This window comes from Haliaeetus leucocephalus, unplaced genomic scaffold (genome assembly GCF_000737465.1).
Source record: "Haliaeetus leucocephalus isolate CR32 unplaced genomic scaffold, Haliaeetus_leucocephalus-4.0 Scaffold1, whole genome shotgun sequence".
Taxonomy (NCBI): Eukaryota; Metazoa; Chordata; class Aves; order Accipitriformes; family Accipitridae; genus Haliaeetus; species Haliaeetus leucocephalus.
In genome coordinates, this window is record NW_010972437.1 from 10,392,348 (window position 1) to 10,416,461 (window position 24,114).

Below are 24,114 nucleotides of genomic sequence, written 5' to 3' on the forward strand. Positions count from 1 at the left end.
TTCCAGTCTAGAATTCTCTGTATGATAAAATTCGTAGATCAATTGACCTTTATTTAGGGTTAATAGACTGTTTATTAGACTATGCCCATTAGTGGTCTGAATTTTTCAGACAAGGGATCTATTACTAAAAGCTGATGCTCTTCTAGACATCAGGATGTTTAATGCTGCTTGAGGCTAAAGCAGAGAGAAAATTAACTACTTGTGGCATACTTGCAATTTTTCTAGAATCTAAGGTGTTTTTGAATCTTGTGTAATGTTCATTAACTTAGCTTTTCAGTTCTCTTGCTGTTGCTGGCTAGTTAGACTTTTCCTAATGCAGTGCTTAAACTACTTTTATATGGTGAATGGAGAGATTCCACAAAGCTAGTGCAGAAATTGGATGTTTTCTAGATGCAAAGAACGGACAGTTCTTTACTAGTTTATGATATTCCATTTAAAGGTGCTATTGAATAAAATAATAAAAGAAATAGAAAAAACTTGCATGCATTTCAAGGAACCCTTGTTTCTAGATTGCACACACAGGTTTCAGGACTGAAAAGATCTCTCCCCCACACTCTTCCAGTAGAATGTTTGCATTAAAAATGTGAACTCTAAATTAAAAAAAAATATTTATGCAAACTAACTACTGTTAAGTTTTTCTTAAAGTTGAGTGTAATATGCTGTAGTATTAACACAGTATAAAGGCCACCTTGTACTATAATACTGGAGATACCTACAAAGATCCATCTGAAAGTGTGAGTACTAATTTGGTGTTATAACCAATTTAGACCTGTAGGGGCTGGTGCTCAAAATGAACTGCAGAATCTGATGTGCATAATTTTCCATAAAATAAACAGATTGCGTTAGAGCATGTATTAGAATTGTCAACTTTGTGTCTAATTCTTGTGAGTAACCAAACTTTTATTTGCCTCATTTTTGCTCTTGAAGTACTGGTTTTGATGGGTGCAGAGCGCCTAGATTTACTAACAAAGGTGTTTATAAGCTGCATGGTCAAATCCACTGTTTTGTTCTTCTTGCTTAGCTTCAAATTGTCATGAAAATATTTTTAGCCTATCCTTACTTGTTGACACTGACAGTGAGTAGTTGCAGTGCAGTATGTTAGCAGTAAAGCTTTTATCTTTTCTGGTGTCCTAGGCACAACAGCTTTTTCTCAAGTTTGCTCCTTACCTGTCTCCCGTTTCTGTGACATTCACAATTTTTTAAGGCTGAAGGGCCGTTCTGACACCCTCTTCTGTTGTCTGTCTTAATACAATTCATGGGTGGTTGCCAAGAATTTTCTGTCATACCTGTAATGTTTAGGTAGTCTTTTTTTTTTTTTAAACTCTTTAAAAAGAGTTTTTTCTCCTTAGAAATCCCTCCAGAAGTAGGGTAACATCTGTTTGTAGAATGCAAGTAATGCTGACCAGGGGATGAAACTGCTTGGAAATGTGTGTTTCTATCTAGAGATAAGTAGCTATAAATTAAAGAGACAATGAGGTCTTTAGTTAGCCTGGCTTTATTAAGAGATAATCACCAGCATTTTTGAAACTCCTAAGGAGTTTTGATTGTTCTGTTCTGCTCTGCCCAGGCTGTGTAAGTAGTGATGGTGACAAGTGAGTTGCTCAGTCTCTATTAGTTAAATAGTCCTGTGCATGTTTGGGTTTACAAAGCACAGTGTGTGTGCTTTTGATCCAGGGTTCCGAGTTAGTAAAAAACAAGTTAGCTGGATCCAGCATATGATGTGTTTTGTTGATTTTTGACTTAACTCTTAATAGAAGGGCTGAGGGAGAGGTTCCAAGAGAGTTAGAAGTATTTCTGAGAGCCAGTCACTATGGGCTGTGGTCTACATTAGTAAGTGTAGTATAAGAGTGGATTTGTGGAGTGAAACAGTAGTTGCTAAGGTGTTTGACCACACTATATATGTTTAGGGTTTTTATTTAAGGCTAGCTGTAAACTGGTCTCATGGACCTGGTGGAGGGCATTTTTCAGTTTAGTTTCATTTGGGAAGAGTATAAGTGCTGCTCTCTGTGTTGTGGTGTGAACCAGAGAACTCTGGGCACACAACTGAGAAAATGTAAAGTACACTTCTGATTCAAACATTATTCAACTTCTCTAGGTGCATCCACATTAAATTAAGCAATTTACTTTATCCTGAATAAAAGTGCAGTTTAGCCTTGGAAAGGATTTTGGAAAATAAATTTTGTAAGTTATCATGGCTTACAGTTGGGCTCGATGATCATAAGGGTCTTTTCCAACCTAAGTGATTCTATGATTCTATATAATTTTGTTCATATACAGCACAATTTCCTTTTTTTCTGTTTTTCCGGTCTGTTCTCCAACACACTGAATTTAGAATTGGTGCTGCTTTTTGTCCGTGTAAAAGTGGATATTCAGTTTATCGTATTTTGTAGATGCATTATAGTTCAGGAGGGACATGCTGTGTTTGTCTTTAGCTTGTGAAATTATGGAGACTTACTTTCTAAATAACTTTTTCTTGGTATGTGCAGTAATTATTTCAGTTTTTAGCTATCAAAAACCTACTAGCTTATTGCGGTTCACACTAAATAATATCTGCCCCAAACAAATATTAGATTCTGTTCTGTGCAGTATATAACTTACTGTAACTAGGTGACACCTTAGTGTGGTTGTGGTGTAATTTGGTGTATGCAATATGTGGTAGAATTATAGTGATTGGGAATAATAAAATATCTGTTAACAAGCTAACATTAAAGCTTCCTTGGTCTTCTCTTTGCTCACTTTAGACACAAGCTAGCCAGGCAGCAGAACTCATTATCTTGAGGTCTGTAACTGAGTCTTTTTGAAAAGAGGGTAAATAACGACCAGTGTGTAATCAGATTGGACAGTGATGTATATGAGGCAGCTGATGGAAGGTTGGTTAGTTGGTATGTTTTTGACTTACCAGTTGAAATGGAAGCTTGTGCATCATGCTAATTAGTACAAAAAATTTAATCAGCATTACATAGTAGCTGGTTCTCAAAAACAACTGGTAGTGGCCCAATTTTCATATATATTTAGGTCTTTTTGCAATTTTTGTGATTTTGACATGCACTTCTTAAATAATTGTAGTTTTACCAGATGATTCAGATGAATCTTGAGTTTGACCTAAGAAAGCACCTGGAAGTCCAGAAGGAAAGGAATTTGAAAACTTACGTGCAATTTTTTTCTGTTCAGAAATGTTTTGAAGGGTAGAGTTAATGAGCATATAGTTATTCAGTACTGAGGTTGTATGGAAAAAAAAAGGGTGAGTATATATTGGCAGTGGAATAAATATTTATCAACAATATCCTGTTGTTGATACCTACTCCCTTCATTGTGCTAATACAACTGTTAGCAGGGCTGTATTGTAAATGAGATCACTCCATGATCTGAATTAAAAATAATGCAATAACAGATGGTTGTAAGCTGTGGGATGCATACAGGCATGAGGAGGAAGAAAGAAAATTCTTGGTTGGTCTTTGCCAGCAAGTTATGTGAACTGTATGTTGACCTGCATTGTGCTCTAGCTCTTTAAAAATGATGTATTCTTTCTACAGAAATCAAGGAGTTTTGAAGTCAGGGAGAAATAAAATTGTTATGCTTGTAAACATGAAAGATACAGCTGTCTCACCACTGGCAATATTCTTTAAGAGATCATACTGAATCATCAGTTGTGAGTAGCAGCCCTGTTAAGTAATGTGCCTGCTTATGTATTTGTATTGTTCAGTGCTAGTAACTGCAGAATTTGGACTCTAGTCTGCTTGAAGAATAAAAGTTCTATTTTTAAGTTATTTATCTGTCTTCATACAGTTGGTTTGCAGATGCACTAAAATCATTCAGGGAAGAAAAAACCTTGGAAAATTGCAGAACTTCATTAAACCTACATCAGCAGTAGCTGTCCATCATATCTCAACGCTAACACAATATACATGTTAGCAAACTTGTGGAACCTGAGTTATGGAAATCTGGAACTTTGCAAGAGGCTCATTATTAACACGTTGCATCTCAACACAAGGCAATTTGAGAACTATATAGATCATATCCACTTACTGCAGAAGAATATTAGGGCTGGTATTGTGGAAGCGGACAGCAGGTTTAAAAGGAATTAGAGGAGTTCATGGGCAACAGGGTCCATATGTGGTACTAAAATGATTAAACAGGGCTGTAGTCTCTAATGTCCCTGACAATGCGTTTATGGATCCTGGGGGTGGTATCAGATGTAGGCAACAGAAAGCATTCAGATTTGTGTGTTGTCTTTAAATAACATCTACAACCACTCTGAGAGATGACGTAAGAGATAATCTACTGGGATGGATGGACTGTTGGTCTTGCCAAGTAGAGCATTTCTCATTTTCTCATGTTAGTTCTGGTAACTTCTCTTACTTGGGGAGCAGCAGAGTGTTGACAAGTTCTCTTAAGTATGAAATAAGAATAGACTGACGGCCTAATCAACTTCTAAGTCAGGGGCAGGGAGTGTGTGTGGAGGAGGGAAGCCTTGTTGCTAGTTTCCACAAAATGATATCAGGTTATTCACGAGTCTTGCATTCTTACCTCTGTAATGAGACTAAAACTACTGAAGCACATCTCTCTATTACTGACTGTAAAGTACTTGGGCTCAACATCTCTGTAGGAGCAAAAATATGGGGAAAGAGTCATTGAAGTAGCAGTAACTTTTTAAAAATTGAAAGTCTTTTTAAAGGAGGTTTGCCAAAAATGAGTCTTCAGAAAGAATAGGCAAAAGGGGCAAAGCTCTTGCACGTGGCATGGAAATTGCTTAGAAATAGTGTGTGTATTATGGGCTCAGAATAAATGTGGATACATCTGTGACCTATCAAAACAGACTCAGAGGTGTTAAGCAACCAAAACTGACGTGCTTAAACCACATGATATAGGAAGACAGCCTTCAAAATGTAGAAGTAACATCCATATGTAGAAATTATAGTCATGATCTTTGACATTTTTATATGTAAAACCATACTAAGGCAGGCTTTATAATGAAAAAGAATGAAGAAAATCTTAGCAGTGGATTAAAATGTCTTTTTGTAGATACTTAAAGTGATCTTGGAACAAGTGGAGCTGGGCTTCATATTTATCATTCATCTTTTTTAAAGATCTGTGGAGCTGAGAAGAGTTGAGAAATTGCATACTTTTAGCTTGATTTTTTGAAACTAGTACATGAGCAGAAACTATAACACAAACTTGAATGTATGGATAAAAAAATCATGGGGCAGAATGAATATATTGTTTGTAGATGAGTTTTGCCTGTTGGTCAGATGGCATGGAGAGGATGATGCAATTCTAGTGTAGTTAGACCTGAAAGGTTACTACTGAGGTCTCACAAAAAGCTCTCAAAGAAATGTCAATGGTGAGGTTCATCATAAATGAATTCTTGATGAAAACTGCTCCTGTGTTGAAAGTTTTATTTTAAAAATAGAAACAGGTCACCAAGGAAACCTTAAAGGAATTTCTGCAACTACCTCACCAATTTATCCTGGTTTCCAGATTCTGAACAGTTTAAGTAGTGAGGAGACAAGCTTTACTTCCTAAAACCAAGTTAAAATATAGAATCTTCATACTCATTGGGTGATCTTACTTGGATGATAAAGTTGTGTGAAGTAATGCAGTCATGCACATGAAGGTGTGGCATGGGAAAACTAGTAATTTGTTCTGCTCTGTAGGAAACTGAACTAGCTGGATTTTTAGTAAGACTTTGTGCAGCTGTAGTCTTCTAACTGATGCTACAAAAGAGTCTCTTATTCTTTCTTCTGGTGTCTATTAATCCTATTTATATGTACAGATAAGTAGGCAAGAACGTAGCCTATGTATGTTGCAATTTTGTGGCACTAGATGTTGGCGATTTTCCAGCCGAGCTTTTGTGTTTGACCCAGTACTCCAGCAACAGCAACTCTTTCTTAGCTAGTGTAGGCTGATGTTGCATGCTCCCCGACTCCTCCACCCGTACAGAAGCTTAGTGTGGTAGTGGTGTACTTTCAGGGACAGGGATCATTTCTTCAGACTTCAGCACACCCATCTCCCTGTGGCTGGTCACCAGTGGACCTGCAAACTGCCTGCTAAGGATTTAAACTCTTCCATTCTGACACAAAGTCAGCACATAAAATCTCTCTAATCTTGAAACTCGGGGAGTTGAATTTAAAGTCCAATTTTAATGTTAAATTCCATTTGTTGTGAAGGAAGACAAGCAAGCTTGTTCAAACTAATGTGGGTGCTAGATACTAACTCTGTAGGGTACTATAGCCGTAGGTGTAGGCATTCTTGGAGTGTACCTTTTAGAGACTAAGCTGTCACTTGTTAACCATGTTAATGTCCACAGCCCTAAAGTGAGGGTTACATTTCAATTTGTTTTGTTGCAATAGTGTATTTCAAAGGCTCCCTAGAGGTGATTGGGTATAGATGGGATGAGAAATAGATGATAGTGGCTGCTCTTCATGAGCACTGTTCCTGTCTTGTTTTGAGGAACAAATTTGCAGATAAATATAATGGAACTTCAGGTTTGCATGAATATTATAATATCCAAACCTTAATGTATTATTGGGATGATATTCCCATTGGTGTTAATGAGAACTCTGACTTCAGGTAAGAACTGAGGAAACCTCTTAAGTTTTTCATAATAGTGATTTAATAGTAACTGTGATAGTGGAGTGAGAAGAGGTAGAGGTAAGGACATGTTCCAGCAAAGCCCATTCTTGCTTTGTGAAAATCCAAGCATGTGGCTTGTTGGTACGGTTGCTGAAAAGTGAATGAAACTATATGATCCGAGTGAAGCATTACATTTTCTTCTGACTTTAGAATTGTTTCATTTATCCAATCTGAAAAATTTTTAATAACTCTGGGCACTTAGTCTGGGTATTTTAGACATTGACTGAGTAGTTTTTGGTCCCATGGAAAGCCAAATACTTGGAAGCATGTTTAAACTATAGAGTAAAAACAGTGGTCAGTTCTATCTGTATGTTGTGGTTTGAATCTAGCTGTTCATATCTCCAACACTCTGCCTTACAGAACAGAATCGTAAGGTAGGTATCTGCTGATTTTCTTCTAGAAGAATTTTGCACTAAGTATTTAACAGTTATAATAAATTACTGCTATTAAAATATAGTGTTCTGTGTGGGGGTTTATTTCTATGACATGCTCAGCCAGGCAGCTGGTGATCTTTAGTCATAGACCCTTCTGTTTTGTTTGACTCTAATTTGCTGATTGGAACAATGATATTAATGTACTTTTACTAATCTCTTGCTTATAATGCTACATGTTAAATTCAGTATGCACATTTCTTATCAGAAATCCGTCAGAGGACCACAGCTCAAAGAAATGCTTCTACGCCCCCACCTGTGACTCCTAAACAAGGCTCTCCAAAATCACTGGTTCCAGCATCTCCTAATCTGCAGAGAGACACATCAGCATTGAGTGGACCCCCAGAAAGAACTGTTGTACCATCCTTGCAATCAAATGTTTTACCAAGACACCCTGGATCCCCTGCTACTTCAGTGCCTGGAATGGGTAAACAGAGCACTTAATGTTATTTACCGTTTATATTGTTTTCTCTGGTTACCAATAAAATAGGCCATTTTCAGACAGTATGGAAATGGCATTTCATTTGGAAATAGCAGAGCTGTTATCTGATTAAGCAGGAGTTCCATATTCAATTAGCCATAACTCTTTACAGCTGGCACCTTTTGATGCTGAAACCTATTGCCTGAGCTCATTTAACTGTTATGGCTTCTTTGTTTAAATGGCAATAAAACTTTGCAGTATTCTGTAGTCAACAATATAGCATACCCTTTTATGTTCTTAGTTTAGAAGAGCTCTACACTTATATAAATCAGGTACAGAGGAGAACACTTTCAGAATACATTCATGTTTCTCACTAAACCCTGCACATATTTTTTAACATGCATCCTGACATTTATTTAAATTTTTACTCTAGGAGGTATAGTCATGCAATCTATACTCATAGATTAAAGTGTAAAATACCAAATACACCAGAAAAGTTGTCTATGTTGTAGCTGAATTCTTCTCAAATCGCATTGTTATTTTGGTACAAGAGCTGAAAGTTTAGCAACAGGTTGAAATGTGGTAGAAATGAGAGCTCCTTAAAATTTGGTTTCATATCCTGAAAATGCTTTTTTCCTTGATTTCTGACTTGGTGTTCAGATGGAATGGACTTTATTTAATAGAACATGAACTAAATTCCATAGGAGGGATAGCGAAATTTTAGAGTTTTGGGTGGGAGGTGTTGTTCTCGTTCTCCTCATGCATGGTAAAGCTGTGTATGGGTTAGTGCCAGGCCTTTCATTTGTTGCAGGATGTCTGGCAAGTTGGATCACAAGGCAAGAAAGGAGATGAAATGCTGTCTTGAAAATAGAAGGGATGCAACTTGCCAAGAATCTTCTGAGCACCACTGTAATGTGGAGTAGTTCTTTGCTCTTTATACAGGGATCAAGAATATTTTTCTCTGCCCTGTGTTCCTGATGTTTAAGTTACTTAGGTCTTACAAACTGTATGTCCTTGCTTACTAACTTCTATGATATGATCTAAAAGTAGGACTATACATAATATATTGACACCTGATCTCATAATGGAACATTCAGCTGCCCAAGATCTTAAAATGCCTGTTCATATTGTTTAGTGTAGTGGAATAAACTTGTCATGAGAAGCTGTGATTTCTCACTTATCTGCAGAGTCCATTAAGTCTTATTTTTTGTTAGTAATTGTTTACCTATATTACAAAGCTGCTAAATTTGTTTTTATCCCTGAAGTGAATTGTAAAGGCAAGCTATTAGTAAGTCTTGATTATCTTGAAGTACCAGAAATCAGCTCCTTGCACCAGGAAATTTGTCATTTGGTTACAAACTATGTTTACTGAAACCTGCTTACTGAAAATTCCTTAATGAGTTTAAAAACACAGGCTCCTTGTATAAGAAGCTGGCTATATAATAAAATAATACCAGCTATATAATAGTTTTATTCTTAGGGGAAGATTCAGGCACATTGAATAAGCTGGATAAAATTTAGCCTTTACTGCAGAAATGGTTTAGAGGAAGAAGAAAGAAAGTATTAATGGACTTGTTTGAAAGGACAGTTGCTAAGCCTGTTAATTAAAATATTTCATGTAGTTTTTGTGATACTGCTTTATAAGCACATTTTTTGTTTTTTCTCATTAATAACTGGTGTTTTGACCAAATGTGTTATTTTGTCATAGATAGCAATGGAGGCCACTGCAGTTGTCTGTTAATGTGGAAGCCCTGTTTTGTCTTGAATTTCCCCAAACCTTCCAGGCATATAAAATCTCAGTCATGTTGCTGTAGTGAAAAGTATGTAAATTCAGTATCTATAAAGGTAGTATTGTTGCATCAAAGTTTATGCATAGCTTGCAACAAATAGGAATAGCCTTAATTATCTCTACTTTGGAGAAGATTAATAATTCATTTTCATTATACTATATTTTGTAGAGGAGAATCAATTTAACGTGTATTACCACAGAGCGCCCATATGTTTGAAAATTAATAACCAGCAGGTAGTTGAGAGTTTGCCAAGCTTTGCAGAAATGACCAGTCTTTCTACAATGATTGCTTTTGATGTTTATATTAATTACTGGTGTCCATAACAGCATGAGAACTAAGATGGTTGGTTTGAGTTATTAGTAGGCAGGTAATTGAAGTTGTTCTTGGAGTGTGTTGTGATGTTTCATTCTGTGTAACTTTAATAAACGAGGTAAAAATTAAATAACCTCTAGAAACTTTTCATATATTGGTGATATACAGGTCATATGAAAATTTGTTTTTTTGAATATAGGGCTAAATATACGTTTGAGTGTTAGCCAGGTATTCACAAATTTATTCTAGAGTTTTAATTTTATTGCGGATTATATCAATGCTCCAGACCTTTACTTCACACCTATGTCAGACGTTCTCCATTCACTCTTTTTTTTTTTTTTTTTTAAATGGAAGTATTGGGTCTTTCAGGTTTTTTTTGTGAAGCTTTAGGAAATACATTTTGCCTTAACTCTTCTCTGGACAGAATCTATAAAGTGAAGCATTAGGTCCAGTTTATGTTGCACTGAATTTGTTCTGCCTTGCTGCTGTGAGGTTTTTTTTTAGTCTGGGTTCCTGCTTGTTGACAGAATACAGGAATAACTTGGGAATGCATTCACTGATTCATATCTCCTGAATTCAGTTCTCTTGTTTGTGAAAATGAGGGTTATTTTAAAAACATTTGTGTTAAGCATGAAACTTTTTTGTGCTTATTGAAAGGTTGTAAATTGCAGTATTTTCTGATCACATTTTATTGTGCTTGTAAAGATTAGGACAGTCAATTTAGGTCAATTATCCAGTATTGATGAGAGGTATTCTGAAAGGCTGTGCTGTTAGAAATATTGCAACCTTAATGGCCAGATTAGTGTCATTCTATGTGTAGCACTTAGAGAGGGCACTGCTGAATGTTTGATTTCTACAATGCTTCTGAGGTTTGCCATAGAGGATGGAGGTTAGCTGTGTGTGGCATTCTGCTTGAGGTTTACCGCAATGTAGCACATTCTGCCATAAGTTACTCTTTCCTTTGTTGCTCTGATCTGTGAAGATTAAAAGGTAGAAGGCTTGAGATGGTAATTGCTGGCAGATATGTTTAATGCTGTATTTAAACTTAAAGCCCATCTTGGATCAGCTTACCAAATAGTAAGACTTGGTGGGTTGTCTTTGCCTGTGTGTACTGTACTTAAGAGCTACGTGTTACTTCTGTGCGTATGTTTATGAAAGAGTATCAGTTGTGTTGGAAGCTATGACTGTGCATGTCCTGGTGCTGGCCCCAGCTAAGGTGCTACAAGAAAGCTAAATCTGTCTCCGAGAAGCTTGAAGTTCACTGTTTTTTTCCACAGTATCTTTCAATTAAATGTCCTTCTGAATTGTTTAACTTGCTAACAAACTCTACTCTCTTAGTAGTCCTTTATTTGGATTTTTTAAAAAATCCTTTTTGCATCTTCAGACATTGGGTTTAGTTTGTTTTGCCCTTTAGCTTCCTCTTTGTTTATTGGGCATTATGGGGGATTCTGTGAAACATATCTTCTCAAGAAAAATACTGGAAGCATACAGCAAATTGAAAAGAGAAATGAAGGCTGAATCTGTGGTCACTAAAAGCCTTTCTTTTAAGCCATGCCTTTTGTATATCTGTTTTTACTGGATGTAGCAAGAATCGCTGCAAGCCGGAACTCTTCCCTGAGAAAACACTGGTCACTTTTCATGCCTTGGGAATTTTACTTCTACGAATTAAATATACTTAGTTCTTGCATGGCTTCAGATTACTATATGCTCATCTCAGTATGAAACCTGCTAATATTAGCTGAATTTTTTTCTGTCTAACCTTCTTAACTATCTTAAGCTTGAATAGGACTTTCACATTGTTACAAGTAATTTGGTCATTGGGTTAAACTGAGTCTTATCTGTCAGGTTTCATAATTATGCCTTCAGGTGGCTTGAAGCTGACCATTTTGTCCTAGTTTGAGTTCCGAAAGGACTGGTTCGTTGTCCTACTCAAACATTGTTTTTTGTGGCTTTTGAATGTAATTCATAAAGGTCTTACGGAAATAAACACTTTAAGTCTGGTTGTTGCCCCCCCACCCCTAAGTGCTCACTTAATTATCTTGCATTCAAGACTATCTGTCTGGTATCTGTTTGTTGAAAGTACTGTAATTTAATACTGCCTGTGCTTGTGTAAAATGCCTCTTGGCCAGGAGCATGGTCTTGGGAAGAAGTTTCAGATACTTTATTTGAATGGTCACATCTGAATGATTCAGACTTAGTTTCTTACCAAATTGTGTTTTGTGCATTATGCCTAGCATCTTCTGTTTTAGGGCTGGAAAGGAAGGTAGACATAAGAACTCAAAGCTATATAATGGAAACTGGCAGCTTGCAGTGGTCTTAAAACATCTGGTCTATTGTACAAAACTTTGTGGAAAGACAAGTTTGTGCCGTTGGTCTACTTTAACTGCCATATGTAAACAGAGGTGAAAAAGGTAGTACCAGCTATTGCTGTTACCTGTTCTTAATGGAGTTTTATTTTGATAGTAGTTTGTTAAACATGTGGGATATGAAAAGTGGTATCTTAATAGTAGCCTTCTGGCTTCTTCGACTGAGCATAAATATGAAGGTAATCCAACCTTCCATTAAACATGGGATTACCAAACTGCCAAATGGCTAGACAGGTTTAATAATGTAGACTGAATGCACACTGAGAGCATGCTCATGCAGTATAATATTTACACAGAAACCAGTGGATGCTTCTTTGGTAACATCTTTAGCTCTTCTACTGTTGTAATTGATTTTACCTGATTTATTGGTGTAAATTTTAAGTGTTGAATATGCAGAGTTGAGAGTATATGAAGAAAACTCAAATGAGGAGGTGGGTTTTTTTGCTTAAAAATCCTCTGTTTGTGAGTAATCGTTAAATACTGTTGGTGCCTTAAGTTCTTTAGAAATTACAAATTTAATTACCTATGCAAGGTGTAAAAGTAGAGTGATTTAATAAGATTATAAGCTAAAGGAGCAGAGGAGGAACTTTCAACTAGTGTGGCTTTAAAAATCCTAGCAGTTTTTCTAGTGGACTAAGAAATATGGCCATGTATATTAAGTAGGTGCAATTATTTTATTAACAGTAGCATGCACAATGAAATATCATATATAATAATATAGTTGAAAATAATTTTGACATAGTTCATGTCTTCCTAGGTCTTCATCCTCCAGGCCCTCCTTTAGCAAGACCTATTCTTCCTCGAGAAAGAGGAGTTGTGGATAGAGTTATTGAATATTTGGTTGGCGATGGTCCTCAGAACAGGTAAAGAGTTGCTAAAGGAAATACCTAAACACTTAAGAGATAGGAAGCTTCTTAACTGCTTTTTTTAAGCCAGACCTGTCAAGGTTAAAAGAATTGCAAATTAATTTGTCCAAAACTTTCATAATGAAATGGCCCTTTTTCAGTGTTTCACCTGAAATCACTGTAGGAAAAACAGTAACATTTTAAAAAAACCAAACCTCTAGTTTGGGTAGGATTAGCCATGTGATACAAAGAGAAAAATCTATGCTGGAGTGAGTGAATGAATTATACTTTGACCTAAAAATATAAAAAAAATTATCTCAGCACTTTAGCTTTATTACCATTATAAATGCTTTCAGATTGCCTTCAGAACGATCCAAACATATCAGAACTTTCATGTTAACCATGGTCACTTTTCATATTGACTATATTCTAATGAAATATAAACTTAATTTGGATGTTATTTTCTGACAATGATGATATTAAAAGTATATTGAACCATGAGGTTTAAATTGTAGCTAAGAATCACTGTTTTTAAACCAACTTTAAAAACTATTATTTAATATACAGATTTAGTTTGCTTTAAAGGATAATTATTTCACTGTGGAAATTATTTTAAAGAGTAAATATCTAAGCTATTAGTCAATATCTAAGGTAAAATGCATCTCACTTCAGTGTGTTATTACTTAAAGGTATGTAATTATATATTCTTCATGTTTTCTAGGTATGCCCTTATATGTCAGCAATGTTTTTCTCACAATGGTATGGCTTTGAAGGAAGAGTTTGAATACATAGGTAAGAGCTAAACTGTGGTAGACTCTCTATTAGTTGGCTTACGTTTCATAACTAATATGCATCATACTTCATTCTGGTTGCAGTTAAGTACTTAACTGACACTGTGAAATGCCACTTCATACGGGAACAGTTTTATGGTAACTTATTACTCTGTGTCTTAAGATTCACTTCAAGTCTTAGAGAAGTACTTTATTGCAACCTTCAGGCCAAGGATTTTATGTGTAGAAAACTATTCAGTAGAAATAAGCCTCCTCCAATACATCCCTGAGAATTGCTACTGGCTATGAATGGTTCTCAGAAGGGTTTTATATTGAGAAACTATCTGACATGAAAGTGTGCCTCTTTTACCAGAACTTAAACAAAATTTTGCTTTGGCAAGATGATCTTGGGGAGGTATCGGAAAAGGAGTGGGAACAAGCCCTAGGGGGCTATATGTGAATTTACGGCTGACAATAACTTAAGACAGACACAGCTCTTTATTGAACACAGATGTTTTATTTTGCCTCCTTTCTACCACAGGTGTAAGCCTGATGCTTAAGAAATGAGGGAATCTTAGATAAATCTTCTTTTTTGTTTTGCTTAATTTTATGAGTAAATATACAGCATTGTAAGAATAAGCTGAATGTTTCCTGTGGAACCAAAGATATTGTAGTCTATTGGTCATCTTAGCTCAAGTAAGTTCATAATTCAACTGTGCAAGAAATTGCCACTTCTTCCTTTGTCTTGGGTGGGGGAAATACGCATTTAACTATAAAGTGGTATCCAGTATTTCTCCAGAACAAAACTACCTTTTCTGAATTAAGCACCATTGGAGCAGAATGCTCCTCAAAAAGCAGAGTGAGACATATTTTGCAGAATCCATAGCATCTCCTTACTCAAAGGGCGAGGAAAGTGGCATCTTAAGAGAAAAAAAAAAACTCATCTGCCAACTTAATTCTTTTGTAGGAAAGAATAGAAGAACACCATGTGGCAACATCTGGTGGTACTGAATTGCATTATTTTGTTCATTGTGGTCAAACCTTTCACAGTGGTGGGCAGTACTCATAAGTGCAGCAGAGCTGAAAGCAAACAGGTTTTTAAGAAGCAAATGTATGCTGAAGTTAAAAATGGAGCTATATGGAGCAGCTTGTGTAAATTTAATGGAGGTACTCCTGGGTATTGATAGTCACTTATTTAAGTCTCTGTTTTTAGTATTTAGGACAGTCAGAATATAGTGTAGGAATAAAGGTGGAATGTGAAATTAAGTAGTGAGGCTACTTATAGGGTGTACTTTTGTGTAGCATTTAGGTGTGCCTACTGCTTTTTCCTGAATCCTGCAAGAAAAACTAGACCGCAGGCTCCACGACTTCCAGACTTCAGTTTTGAAAAAAAGCAATCTGCAGAATTGCCATCTGAAACTGAGCCTCTAGAACCTAGAGAGAGAAAGCCCCAGGAGACTCAACAGACAGAAGGTATGTGTTAATCTCGTGAAGTCTGATCTTTTTTTAATATCTAATGAAATCCCCCCTGTCATTTAGCTCTCTGTTTAGATGAGTTTTTTATAAGAATAAGAACAACTGAAGAACTCAAACACTGGAACAGGCTTCCTAGAAAAGTGGTTAATGCCCCATGCCTGTCAGTGTTTGAGGCGTTTGAACGATGCCCTTAATAACATGCTTTAACTTTTGGTCAGCCCTGAATTGGTCAGGCAGTTGGACTAGATGATCATTGTTGGTGCCTTCCAACTGAAATAGTCTATTCTATTCTAATTTTGTAGTGGCTGCAGTTTATATTTTTTCAATTCTTCTTGTCCCTGCTTCTAGCTTAGCTTGTTGATCCTGTTGTCTTCTGTCCTGTACCCTAAAATTTCTTCATATTAGGCAATATGTCTCATGCAAATGATGGCATAACAAGATTTTTCACTTTTATGTTACTGACGAACAGACAGAAAATAGCACTGTAAATTACAGAAATAGTTAAGAAGGGAATATGTCCCGAAGTGGTTAACTTTCACTGTGTTCAGCAGGTCATTTGATTGAGGTGTGTTGGAATTTCTGCCTTTGTTCCTTTTGCTGTTTTCCTCAGGGCAGGAAAATCTAGTAAAACTGCCTTGTTTAATTTCAGGGAGTTCAAAGACAAATTGTCAATTTTAATTTAACATAGTTCCTTTTGAGACATTTTATAGTCTGCAGATACTGTAGGCATCTGGTGTACAGCCAACAGGAAGATGTAGTGTTTGAAAAGACTCCAGAAATTATAATTTCAAACCAGAGAATCTCCAGTTAGATGTGCTATTGAGTACTTGATGGGATTTTACATTAGTTTAAATAGGGATCATGGGGGGAAGCTATCGAATAGTGTACAGCCCTGAGATTCAGGCTAGAAACACACCAACTGTGGGAAACTGTCAGAAATAATGTTTCTGCTTGATTATCTTTAACAGAGAGTACAAAAAGGCGTTGGCCTTTACTTTCTGGCATGAGAAGTCTGCATGAGACTGGTAGCGAAGGCGTGTCTAACTGTAGCCATCTCTAGATGTCGTCTGGTGCCAGGTGCTTTATAGGGAAGACTTAGTTGGTTTCTTTTCTTGTGCCATAATGCACTCTTACTTCATTAAAAGTACTATTACTAGTGTGAAAGTAAGATTGAAATCAAATGGTTGAAGCTAAGACGATGCGAATGTCATCTTTGCCCTCAAATGATCTAATAATCTTTTCAGTGAGTGGACGGTAGGCTAGTAGCTTCTTGGCTACTTTTAAAGTTAGAAGATTCTTATAGAAAAGACATCATTTGTTGCTGGAGTCTTCAAAACTTTGCTTATTTTCCTCTGTGTGAATCAAATAGGGAAGCCCTTAAAGATGGATATTCAGCTCTTGGAGGTGTGTGTCTCGAGGGCTTCTGAGTATTATCCATAACTGCAGGTTCTTAGAGGTTTTGGGAGAGGGACGTGCTAATTAAGCTGGTATTATCATTGAAGGAAATGTTTATCAAACTATGCCTTTAATGGGTCTGAGCTGCTGAGTCAGTTTTTCTAGATGATGTAAAAAATGTAAAACCTTAAGAATTAGTGTGAGACTTTCGTTAGGCACTTGAGATGTAGGAGTGAAAATTCTGCAAAATAACTTGCTTTTTTGAAAGCAGAATTTTATCAAGTATTTCGGGATAAATTATAGGAGAGTTTTATTGCAGTAAATGCGATTTTACCAATTTACCTTTAACACTGAAAATTACTTGGGTTTTGTTGGTGTGGTCTTGTATTGCTGCTTTATTTAAAAACAACAACAAAGGAAACCACTGTGGGGTTTGTTCCCCAGTTCCCTTTTCCTGCTAGGAAGTGTGTGGTGAAAGTTTTCAGAAGAGGCATAAGTAATAAATAACTGGTATACTGACTTTTTGGTTTTATCTAGCTTAAATATCTGATCTTTTCTGAATATTGCATCTCCAAGATATAAACAATTCTGTTTTGATAATTAGTAAGCAGCCAGAAATAAGTGTGTGTTAATATTTTACATAACTGAAAACTGAGAAATGTCTTGTTGATGTAGAAGAGGCCAGTGCTACCCTATCAGTTTGTCACTGTGCATTAACTGCCTGCGACTTGCTACAAAGTCATATCTTATGAATGAGAAAATAACATTTTTCAGTAAATCACTTTTTTCCATCAGAACCCTAATTTGAAATGTAACTGCTTACAGGCAGTCGGAATTTGTTAATAAATGAACATATTCCTTGATTGCAAGTTTAAGGTTTGAAGCTATCACTGAGGTATAGCTCTGGGGAAGGGTTTTGTTCACTACAGTAGTATAGTGGCTGTCATAGCAAGAATAGAGAATATCTTCACTTACAGATGTAAACAAACATTAACATCAGGAAACCCAACTTCACCACAGTGTTGACAGCACAGGGAGATCCAACTCTTATCTGTAACTCATTTAGACCATAGCTGTATAGCTTGAAGAAACTGGAAGCTAATGTGATACAGAAGTGCTATAAATATTTTTTACCAGTCAGCTACTTTTACTAATGAGTAGAGTATGAAACTGAATCTCTTTTCAGTTGTGTGCTCATGCAGTGACGAGCATGTTACATGCAATTCCTGTGGATAAGAGATCTGAAGAATGGTTATGGGGAGTGCTGTTGGCACTGAACCTTGGATTTTTTTTAATCCTCTGGAAACATGGGGTTGTCCGCTGTCAATCTGATGCAGATTACTGGCACAAACATCATGCCTCCCTGTTCAGAATAATTTGGGAAATTTTAGTACCAGAATGAAGCAATATACAATATACTTCAGTTCTTTTCTTACCTTTTTTCCTAAATGGCTTGATCTTGAATTCTTTTAATCAAAGGCTAGTCTGTTCTCTTATGTACTTCTCTTGGAAGTATTAATGTTTGGATCATATTGAAAAAGCCAACAGGAACCACCTTTATCCTCTTGATTAGTTTTGCCTTTCCTGTATTTGGTACTGTTACGCTGCATTCTTGATTCAGGTTTAGCGTTTAGCAATGGTCGAAGGTTGAAACAAAATTTGATTACTTCAGTATTTTGTGGTGAGTATCTGGTGATGATATTAGATGCCTTTGAACTTCAGATTTCACCACTGTGGTCAGCACTTTATGGAGACAGCTTCCTGTGTTGTCTCTAGATTTTTGTGGAATTCCTTGACCATCTTGATGAAATATTTTATGGTGATTTAATGCTGTGTCACTTTTAAGGATTCTTGGAATACAGCAACTGCTAGTATGTTTGAAAGAACTTCCATTTAAAAGGCAGATGCAGAAACTTGGTTTGTTCAACAGAAAGGTTCACAATAATGCTGTCCTCCAGAAATAATGGCACTTTAATTGCATGCTTATTTGAGTTCTACTAAAAGTAGAGCCTGGCTTTGGGCAAGTGTTATAGATGGAGCAGAAACTTTATCTAGGAATAAAACTGGTTAAGGATAAAGGACTAAGAAATAACTTTGAGTGTTTGTTCTGGTCAGAATGGTATGAGTTAGTGTGTGGGGTTTTTGTTTGTTTTTAAGAAAAACTGGACTGGAGGCATTTTCTGTTTCACAGCTTTGGCTTGCCTTTTTACCAAATACGCTCTGCTTTCGTAGGACAGCATGAGCCTGCTATATTTTTTGTAAGCCATTGTTTCTTTTCAGAGATGTGAGTTTCTGCCTGCTGTGCTCTTTCCTTAGTTCAGCTAATATGGCTAGAATTCCATGACTTCTCAGGTGGATATGGGTCAGCTCAACTTGAGTTTAATGACTTGTAAACAAGTTCTTCTGGTTTAAAAATGTATTATGTTTCCAGTCTACCACAGTTCAATTTTGCTGAACACCACAGCTTTCCTTTTTGGTAGGATGTAAAGGGTGCAGGGAATCAAATGCTATGCTGTTATCGGGCTTCTTTTTCAAAGGCTTCAAAATAGCTTTCTGTATTATCAAAGCCATGAACACAGACTACTGTGAAGCGTGTGTTCCTTAAAGATATTTCAGACACATGGCACCATGTGAAAGTCTGCCCTAATGGGGAGCTGCAGTAGTGAAGAAAACTTGTCCCAAAGGTCCTGAAAATGGTGTGGAAGTCTAATGTCTTTCAGACTTTAGTGGTGCTAAGGTTGTGGTTTTTTCCTACACTAAGTACAAGTAAAGCAGCTATGTTTTAGTGTAATTATTTTATACCTTTTTCTCGTGAATTCCTGCATAACAGACACACATATTCTAGTTAATAGAGATGCAGTATTGAGATTTCACTGGTTATGCAGTGAAATATTCTTTGCAACAAGAAGAGGTGTAGCTGACTGACAATATGAAGTACATACGCTTTCTAAGTACAAAGCATTAAGTAGGAGTGTTGGGGGCAAAAAAGGAACTGCTGTAGCCAGGAGCAGGTTTTTAAAGCTACGTTGATACAGCTCTTAAATTTGCCTCAGGCCAGCATAGGGCTGTTTGCTGTTAATATCATGTATGTGTAGCTATATTCTTCAGTTAAATCATGGATTAAGTATTAATCATCAAGAACACTAATTTTCTTTTGTCATCTTTGAGTTTACTGTTAGAGCTTTCTCTTCTTAGCTACTGCTTTTACAATAACTTAAATCATGCAATATTGAGATCAAGCTGGCTTTAGGCAAGGTTTCCATTAATTGATGCATTTAAAATGGAATCACTGTATTTGTTTAATGAAGATTGGTCATGTTTATAGTTGGAGTTAGTAGCACCACTTAACTATGATTGCTCTGACTTCTCATTTAAAGGACCTACTCTTTAGTTCTTTATAACTTTGTCAGATTTAATTATCAGACCAAAATTTTCCATGTAAGTTGGTTTGTTTTAACTGTATATTCTGGAGAGTTTCAGGAGTTTCACTAAGTTTAATCAAGAACAAGGTGAAGGGAAAAGTCATAATACCTGACAATTTTTTCTCAGAGAAGCAGTGTCTCCATACTTTTTAGTAGAATATAAAAAGGAAAGCAGCATCTTTCTCCTGTTCCTTTGAATACAGAGTTAGAACATGCACTCAGTTAGTTTTTTCCTTTTAATTAGAACCTTCTGCTTGCTTCTGCTAGTGGCTGGTTGTCCCTGGTGCTGTCCTCAAACATGTTGTAGATGCTTGACGTTGTCCTGATCAGGCTGAATGAATAGTCTCTTTACCTTGATCAGACTAAGAACAAGTCACTTCTGCAGAGTGCTAAGCCTCATTCAGTTGAGGACTGCAGGACTGAAACTCTGCAAACAAGTAATGGTTGGGCTATGCTACAAATGAGTTGAGAGGGCATGGAGTTGTCTCTTCCTCACATCCTGTACTTTGAATCGAGCCTGAGCAGCAGCAATAAAGAAAGAAGTAATGTAACCCAAGTGTGGAAGGATTGTGGCAGGAAAAGGCAGAAACTTATTCATAGAATTTGAGGCTGAAGAAAAAATGCAGACATGAAAGAGAGAAAACTGACAGTTGGGTGATAAAGATTGAGCACAGGCTGGGGTGGGATCAAGAAGGAAATTGAAGAGCAGGAGGGGAGTGTGGGATGGTCTGGAAAGAAACTAGGGACATTAATTTGCTTGGGCAGAAATAGGAGGATTGACCATCTGATGGATGGCTCCAGAGAAATTTTGGAACAAGAAGCCAGGGCAGCTGTTGAGCAGCCTGTGATTGAGACAGCAGGGAAGGAAGCTGAATCAGGAGGTAAGCTGGCTGCAAACTTGTTAAGATGGAAGATCAAGTCAGAGGAAGAAATGGAGAAGCTGGGCTTCATTGAGCAGTCTGAAGTGCAGTCTGGAACTAGGTAGATGAGGAGAAAGGTATTGAACATGGAGCTGTGTGTGGGAAGAGGGGTCTTGTTCTTGGTGACACATGGTGGTTGTACCAGGTCTGCTGGACCAGGGTGTGCAGCAGCTGCTCTTGTTGGTTGCGACCCAAGAAGCCAGAGTAATGGTTCTAAAACTTTCAGCCCTGCTTGAATTCTGTGAACATCAGCCTGAAGCAGTCTAGTTTACTTTCAGACACCCAAAATGTCTTGATCAATACGAAATTACAAACATTTGATAAGGCTAACGTTTTTGAGCTGTAACTTTGCATCAGTTTTGCAAACTGCTTGCCTTCAGTATGCATTAATGCTGTATAGTATTGACTAATACTAGTCAATTAATAAACCGCCATCAGTAGTATCATTCTACAGTACCTTTGTGTTATTTAGTGCAACACTTGGTGTTCAGTTTTTCAGTGCTTATGCTTACTTCAAAATGTGATTGTCTTTTCTCATACGCTACTGAAATCCTGTTGGGAAGCTAGAGTTTACTTCTTTAGAGGTAGTACTTATGATAAATATTTCTGACTGATCTTGAAAATATGCCTATTAATCAAAGAAACTCCCATCCCAGATTGAGAGTAAAGATACTTCAGTGTATCCTTCCTACACTTCCTGTGGGAAGATTGAGAATATGCAGTAATTTTCATTGGCTGTCTTGATGTTGAGAACCAGATTAGAATGATCTTTTTTTTTTTTCTGGTTATCTGTCTCCTTACGTTTAAAGTAGTTTCCACCAAGTAGAAAGTTTAGGTTCTGTGTACAGATTGAACTCTTATAGAAAAAGCTGTTGGTAAAACTTTCATTACCAAACACAAAGAAGCCGAATTACCATCGTGTCTTATTTCTGACACTGTCTCACACTAATGAACAAGCTTAGAAAATTCTGTTGAGGGTGAACACATAAAAATAATACATAATAGTTTCATAGTGGGATCTGAACTCTTTTCCATAGTATTTTCTTTTTTATTAAATTTTACAGGTTTTGCCTGTGACCCTCTTGATAGAAAAATAAAATCGTTTTTAGCAGTAGAGAATTTCATGCAGTGACTAGTCAAAACCTGTGTATGATTGCAAAATGTACTTTCACTTGTTTTTTCAGAATATTAGCTACCTTTTCACTTTTGGAAATGGTTATTTCATAATTTTTTTTCCACAGACTCTGAAGAAGACGTGGCCCAGATTGTTGAAACAAACGAGACAGATAACAAAGCACTAAGTCCTGAGCAGCTAAATGATAAGCTAGCTGAAGAAGTTGAAAAAGAAGCGGCAGAAAACATTTCAACAATGGAAGACACTATTTCAGAGTCTATTTCAGCTGAACAAAGTGAAGAATCTTTAGGGAAAGCAGAATAAAGTACTTCAAGTGCCTTCTGTAGCTAGTTTTGAGCTTTGTTCATGCCTGTTGTTACTATTCAGGTGAGCTTTTTTTAATGGTACAACTTAAAAATCTCGCTTGAGCTTAAACTGCCTCAACTGCCACAGTATGTCAAAGCTATGTGTAAAGTGGGTATTGTAAATTAAGCATGTGTCTTTAAATGTTAACACACAGAATGTATAGTTGATTGAAGTTTAACAGTTGTAGCCATCATTCAGTTTGCATATTTAAAAACTTAGAAGTATATGCTTTGCTAAGGGTGACCTACAATTTGACATCTCTTTAGCTCTCACATAAAGAGCAATTATCGAGAGCAACTGACCTAGTAAGTTTGGTCTAGTGAACTTAAGATATGTTTTAATGCTTCCCTGTTAAAATTGAGTACATTTTAAATACACAGATGTTTACAAGCTCAAGTGTCATCTGACATTTGACTTAAGCATATGGAAAGTGTCATTACAGTGGTGTTAATATTATTCATTGTCTAACTTTTTGACAGAGTTCAGTTAAATAGCACTCAGATAAATGGCATCTCCTTTGGTATTTGCGTTGCAGATGAACCAGAGGCACATACATACAAAACTGTTTTGTGTTTACAGAAAAATAGAAAGTTTCTGCACTTGATTGTACTTGAATACAAAGCACTATTTATACCTGTACAATAATGACAAGACATAAGTGAACTTTGTGCCTTTGTGTATTTTGTTAAAGGAAAATAAAGATGTCTAGCAGCAATGCTTGCTTTGTGATTCCTAAAACAGAAGAGAATTTTTGTTCTGCTGTGTGCAGCATTCTACAGTTACTTTGTGGAAGTTCAGAAGGCATATGACACCTTAAAAGGAGCGTGTCTATATGTAGCTAAGGTGGCTTTGATAGAATAGAAATAGATCCCTGATCAATAGCGGAAGCACATGTGCATTTGCCAAAAGACTTTCCTAACTGTGCCTAAAGTCTGTTGATTTTATTATTAAAATTACAATGAATACTTGCTGCTGGATTACCGAAACTGTACTTTTTTTATTGTATAGCTTTTCAAGCTAAGGACACTTGTTATACGTTTCCTGTTAAATATAGCAGTTGGGAACCTGGAGTAGAATTTTTCTGGTACCTGGAAATAAGGTACCTAAATCAATCAGATTTTTTCTAGAAATAAATGCTGACCATGTGTAACTTGGTTGATTTAGTAGTAGTTCTGATAAAAGTTTCATCATGTGTGTATTTTCTGTGTACCTCACTATATGGAGGGAAGGAGAAACTTCAAAACACATTTTTTTATCATCGTCTTGGTCCCCAAGTGAACTAGTGTAAAGGCAGCAAAAAGCTAAATCTTAGTAGCTCAAAAGCCCTTTACAAGAAAAAATGTTTCTAAATGTGACCTTAGTATCCACGTCTTTATATGAGACATAATTATTACGTGAGCAGCAATGATTAATTTTCTTTTCCAAATAAATGCTTTTTCTGATTCTTTGGGGTTAGTTTAGAGGCTCAACCCTTACATCAGTCAGAATCAAGTTTGGTCTGTATTTAGATAAATGAGGAAATTTTTTTCTGGTTCACTAACTAAATTGCAATTCATATTTTAATTAGTAGTCTTAATAGACAGAATGTAGGCATGTGAATAAAGGAGTACTTTTAGGTGTTTGGCTATATTTATATAAACAATTAGTAAAAACATCTTGTGTGTGACTATCTTAGTGGGGAATTCAAAGAAAACGGTCCCTTTTCCAAACATGTCTTGCGGTATGAGAAAAGTACAGGGTACAAAGTGATAGGGGAATGCATTATTTTATATTTTAAGAGAATGTATTTTATATTCCAGAACTTTCTTAAAATAGAAATAATTTTGCCTGAACGGTGACAAAGCTTGCTCATT

At 36.4% G+C, this 24,114-nt stretch overlaps 1 protein-coding gene across 4 annotated transcripts in view; it reads left to right on the forward strand.

Moving 5' to 3' along the window:
- Positions 1-24,114, forward strand: part of KIAA1715 (KIAA1715 ortholog) — a 57,503-nt gene that overhangs the window by 19,334 nt on the left and 14,055 nt on the right. For 2 of the 4 annotated variants that reach the window (XR_774277.1, XR_774276.1), the window contains exons 9-13: positions 7,273-7,491; positions 12,711-12,816; positions 13,520-13,590; positions 14,871-15,041; positions 22,023-22,282. Coding sequence is in view for 2 of the 4 variants with exons in the window: in XM_010566295.1 (XP_010564597.1) it covers positions 7,273-7,491; positions 12,711-12,816; positions 13,520-13,590; positions 14,871-15,041; positions 22,023-22,219 (764 nt within the window). In the remaining 2 variants the exon portion in view is untranslated. Of the gene's footprint in view, positions 1-7,272; positions 7,492-12,710; positions 12,817-13,519; positions 13,591-14,870; positions 15,042-22,022; positions 23,278-24,114 lie in introns of those variants that run through there. The other 2 variants (XM_010566295.1, XM_010566310.1) reach the window with 1 other exon arrangement.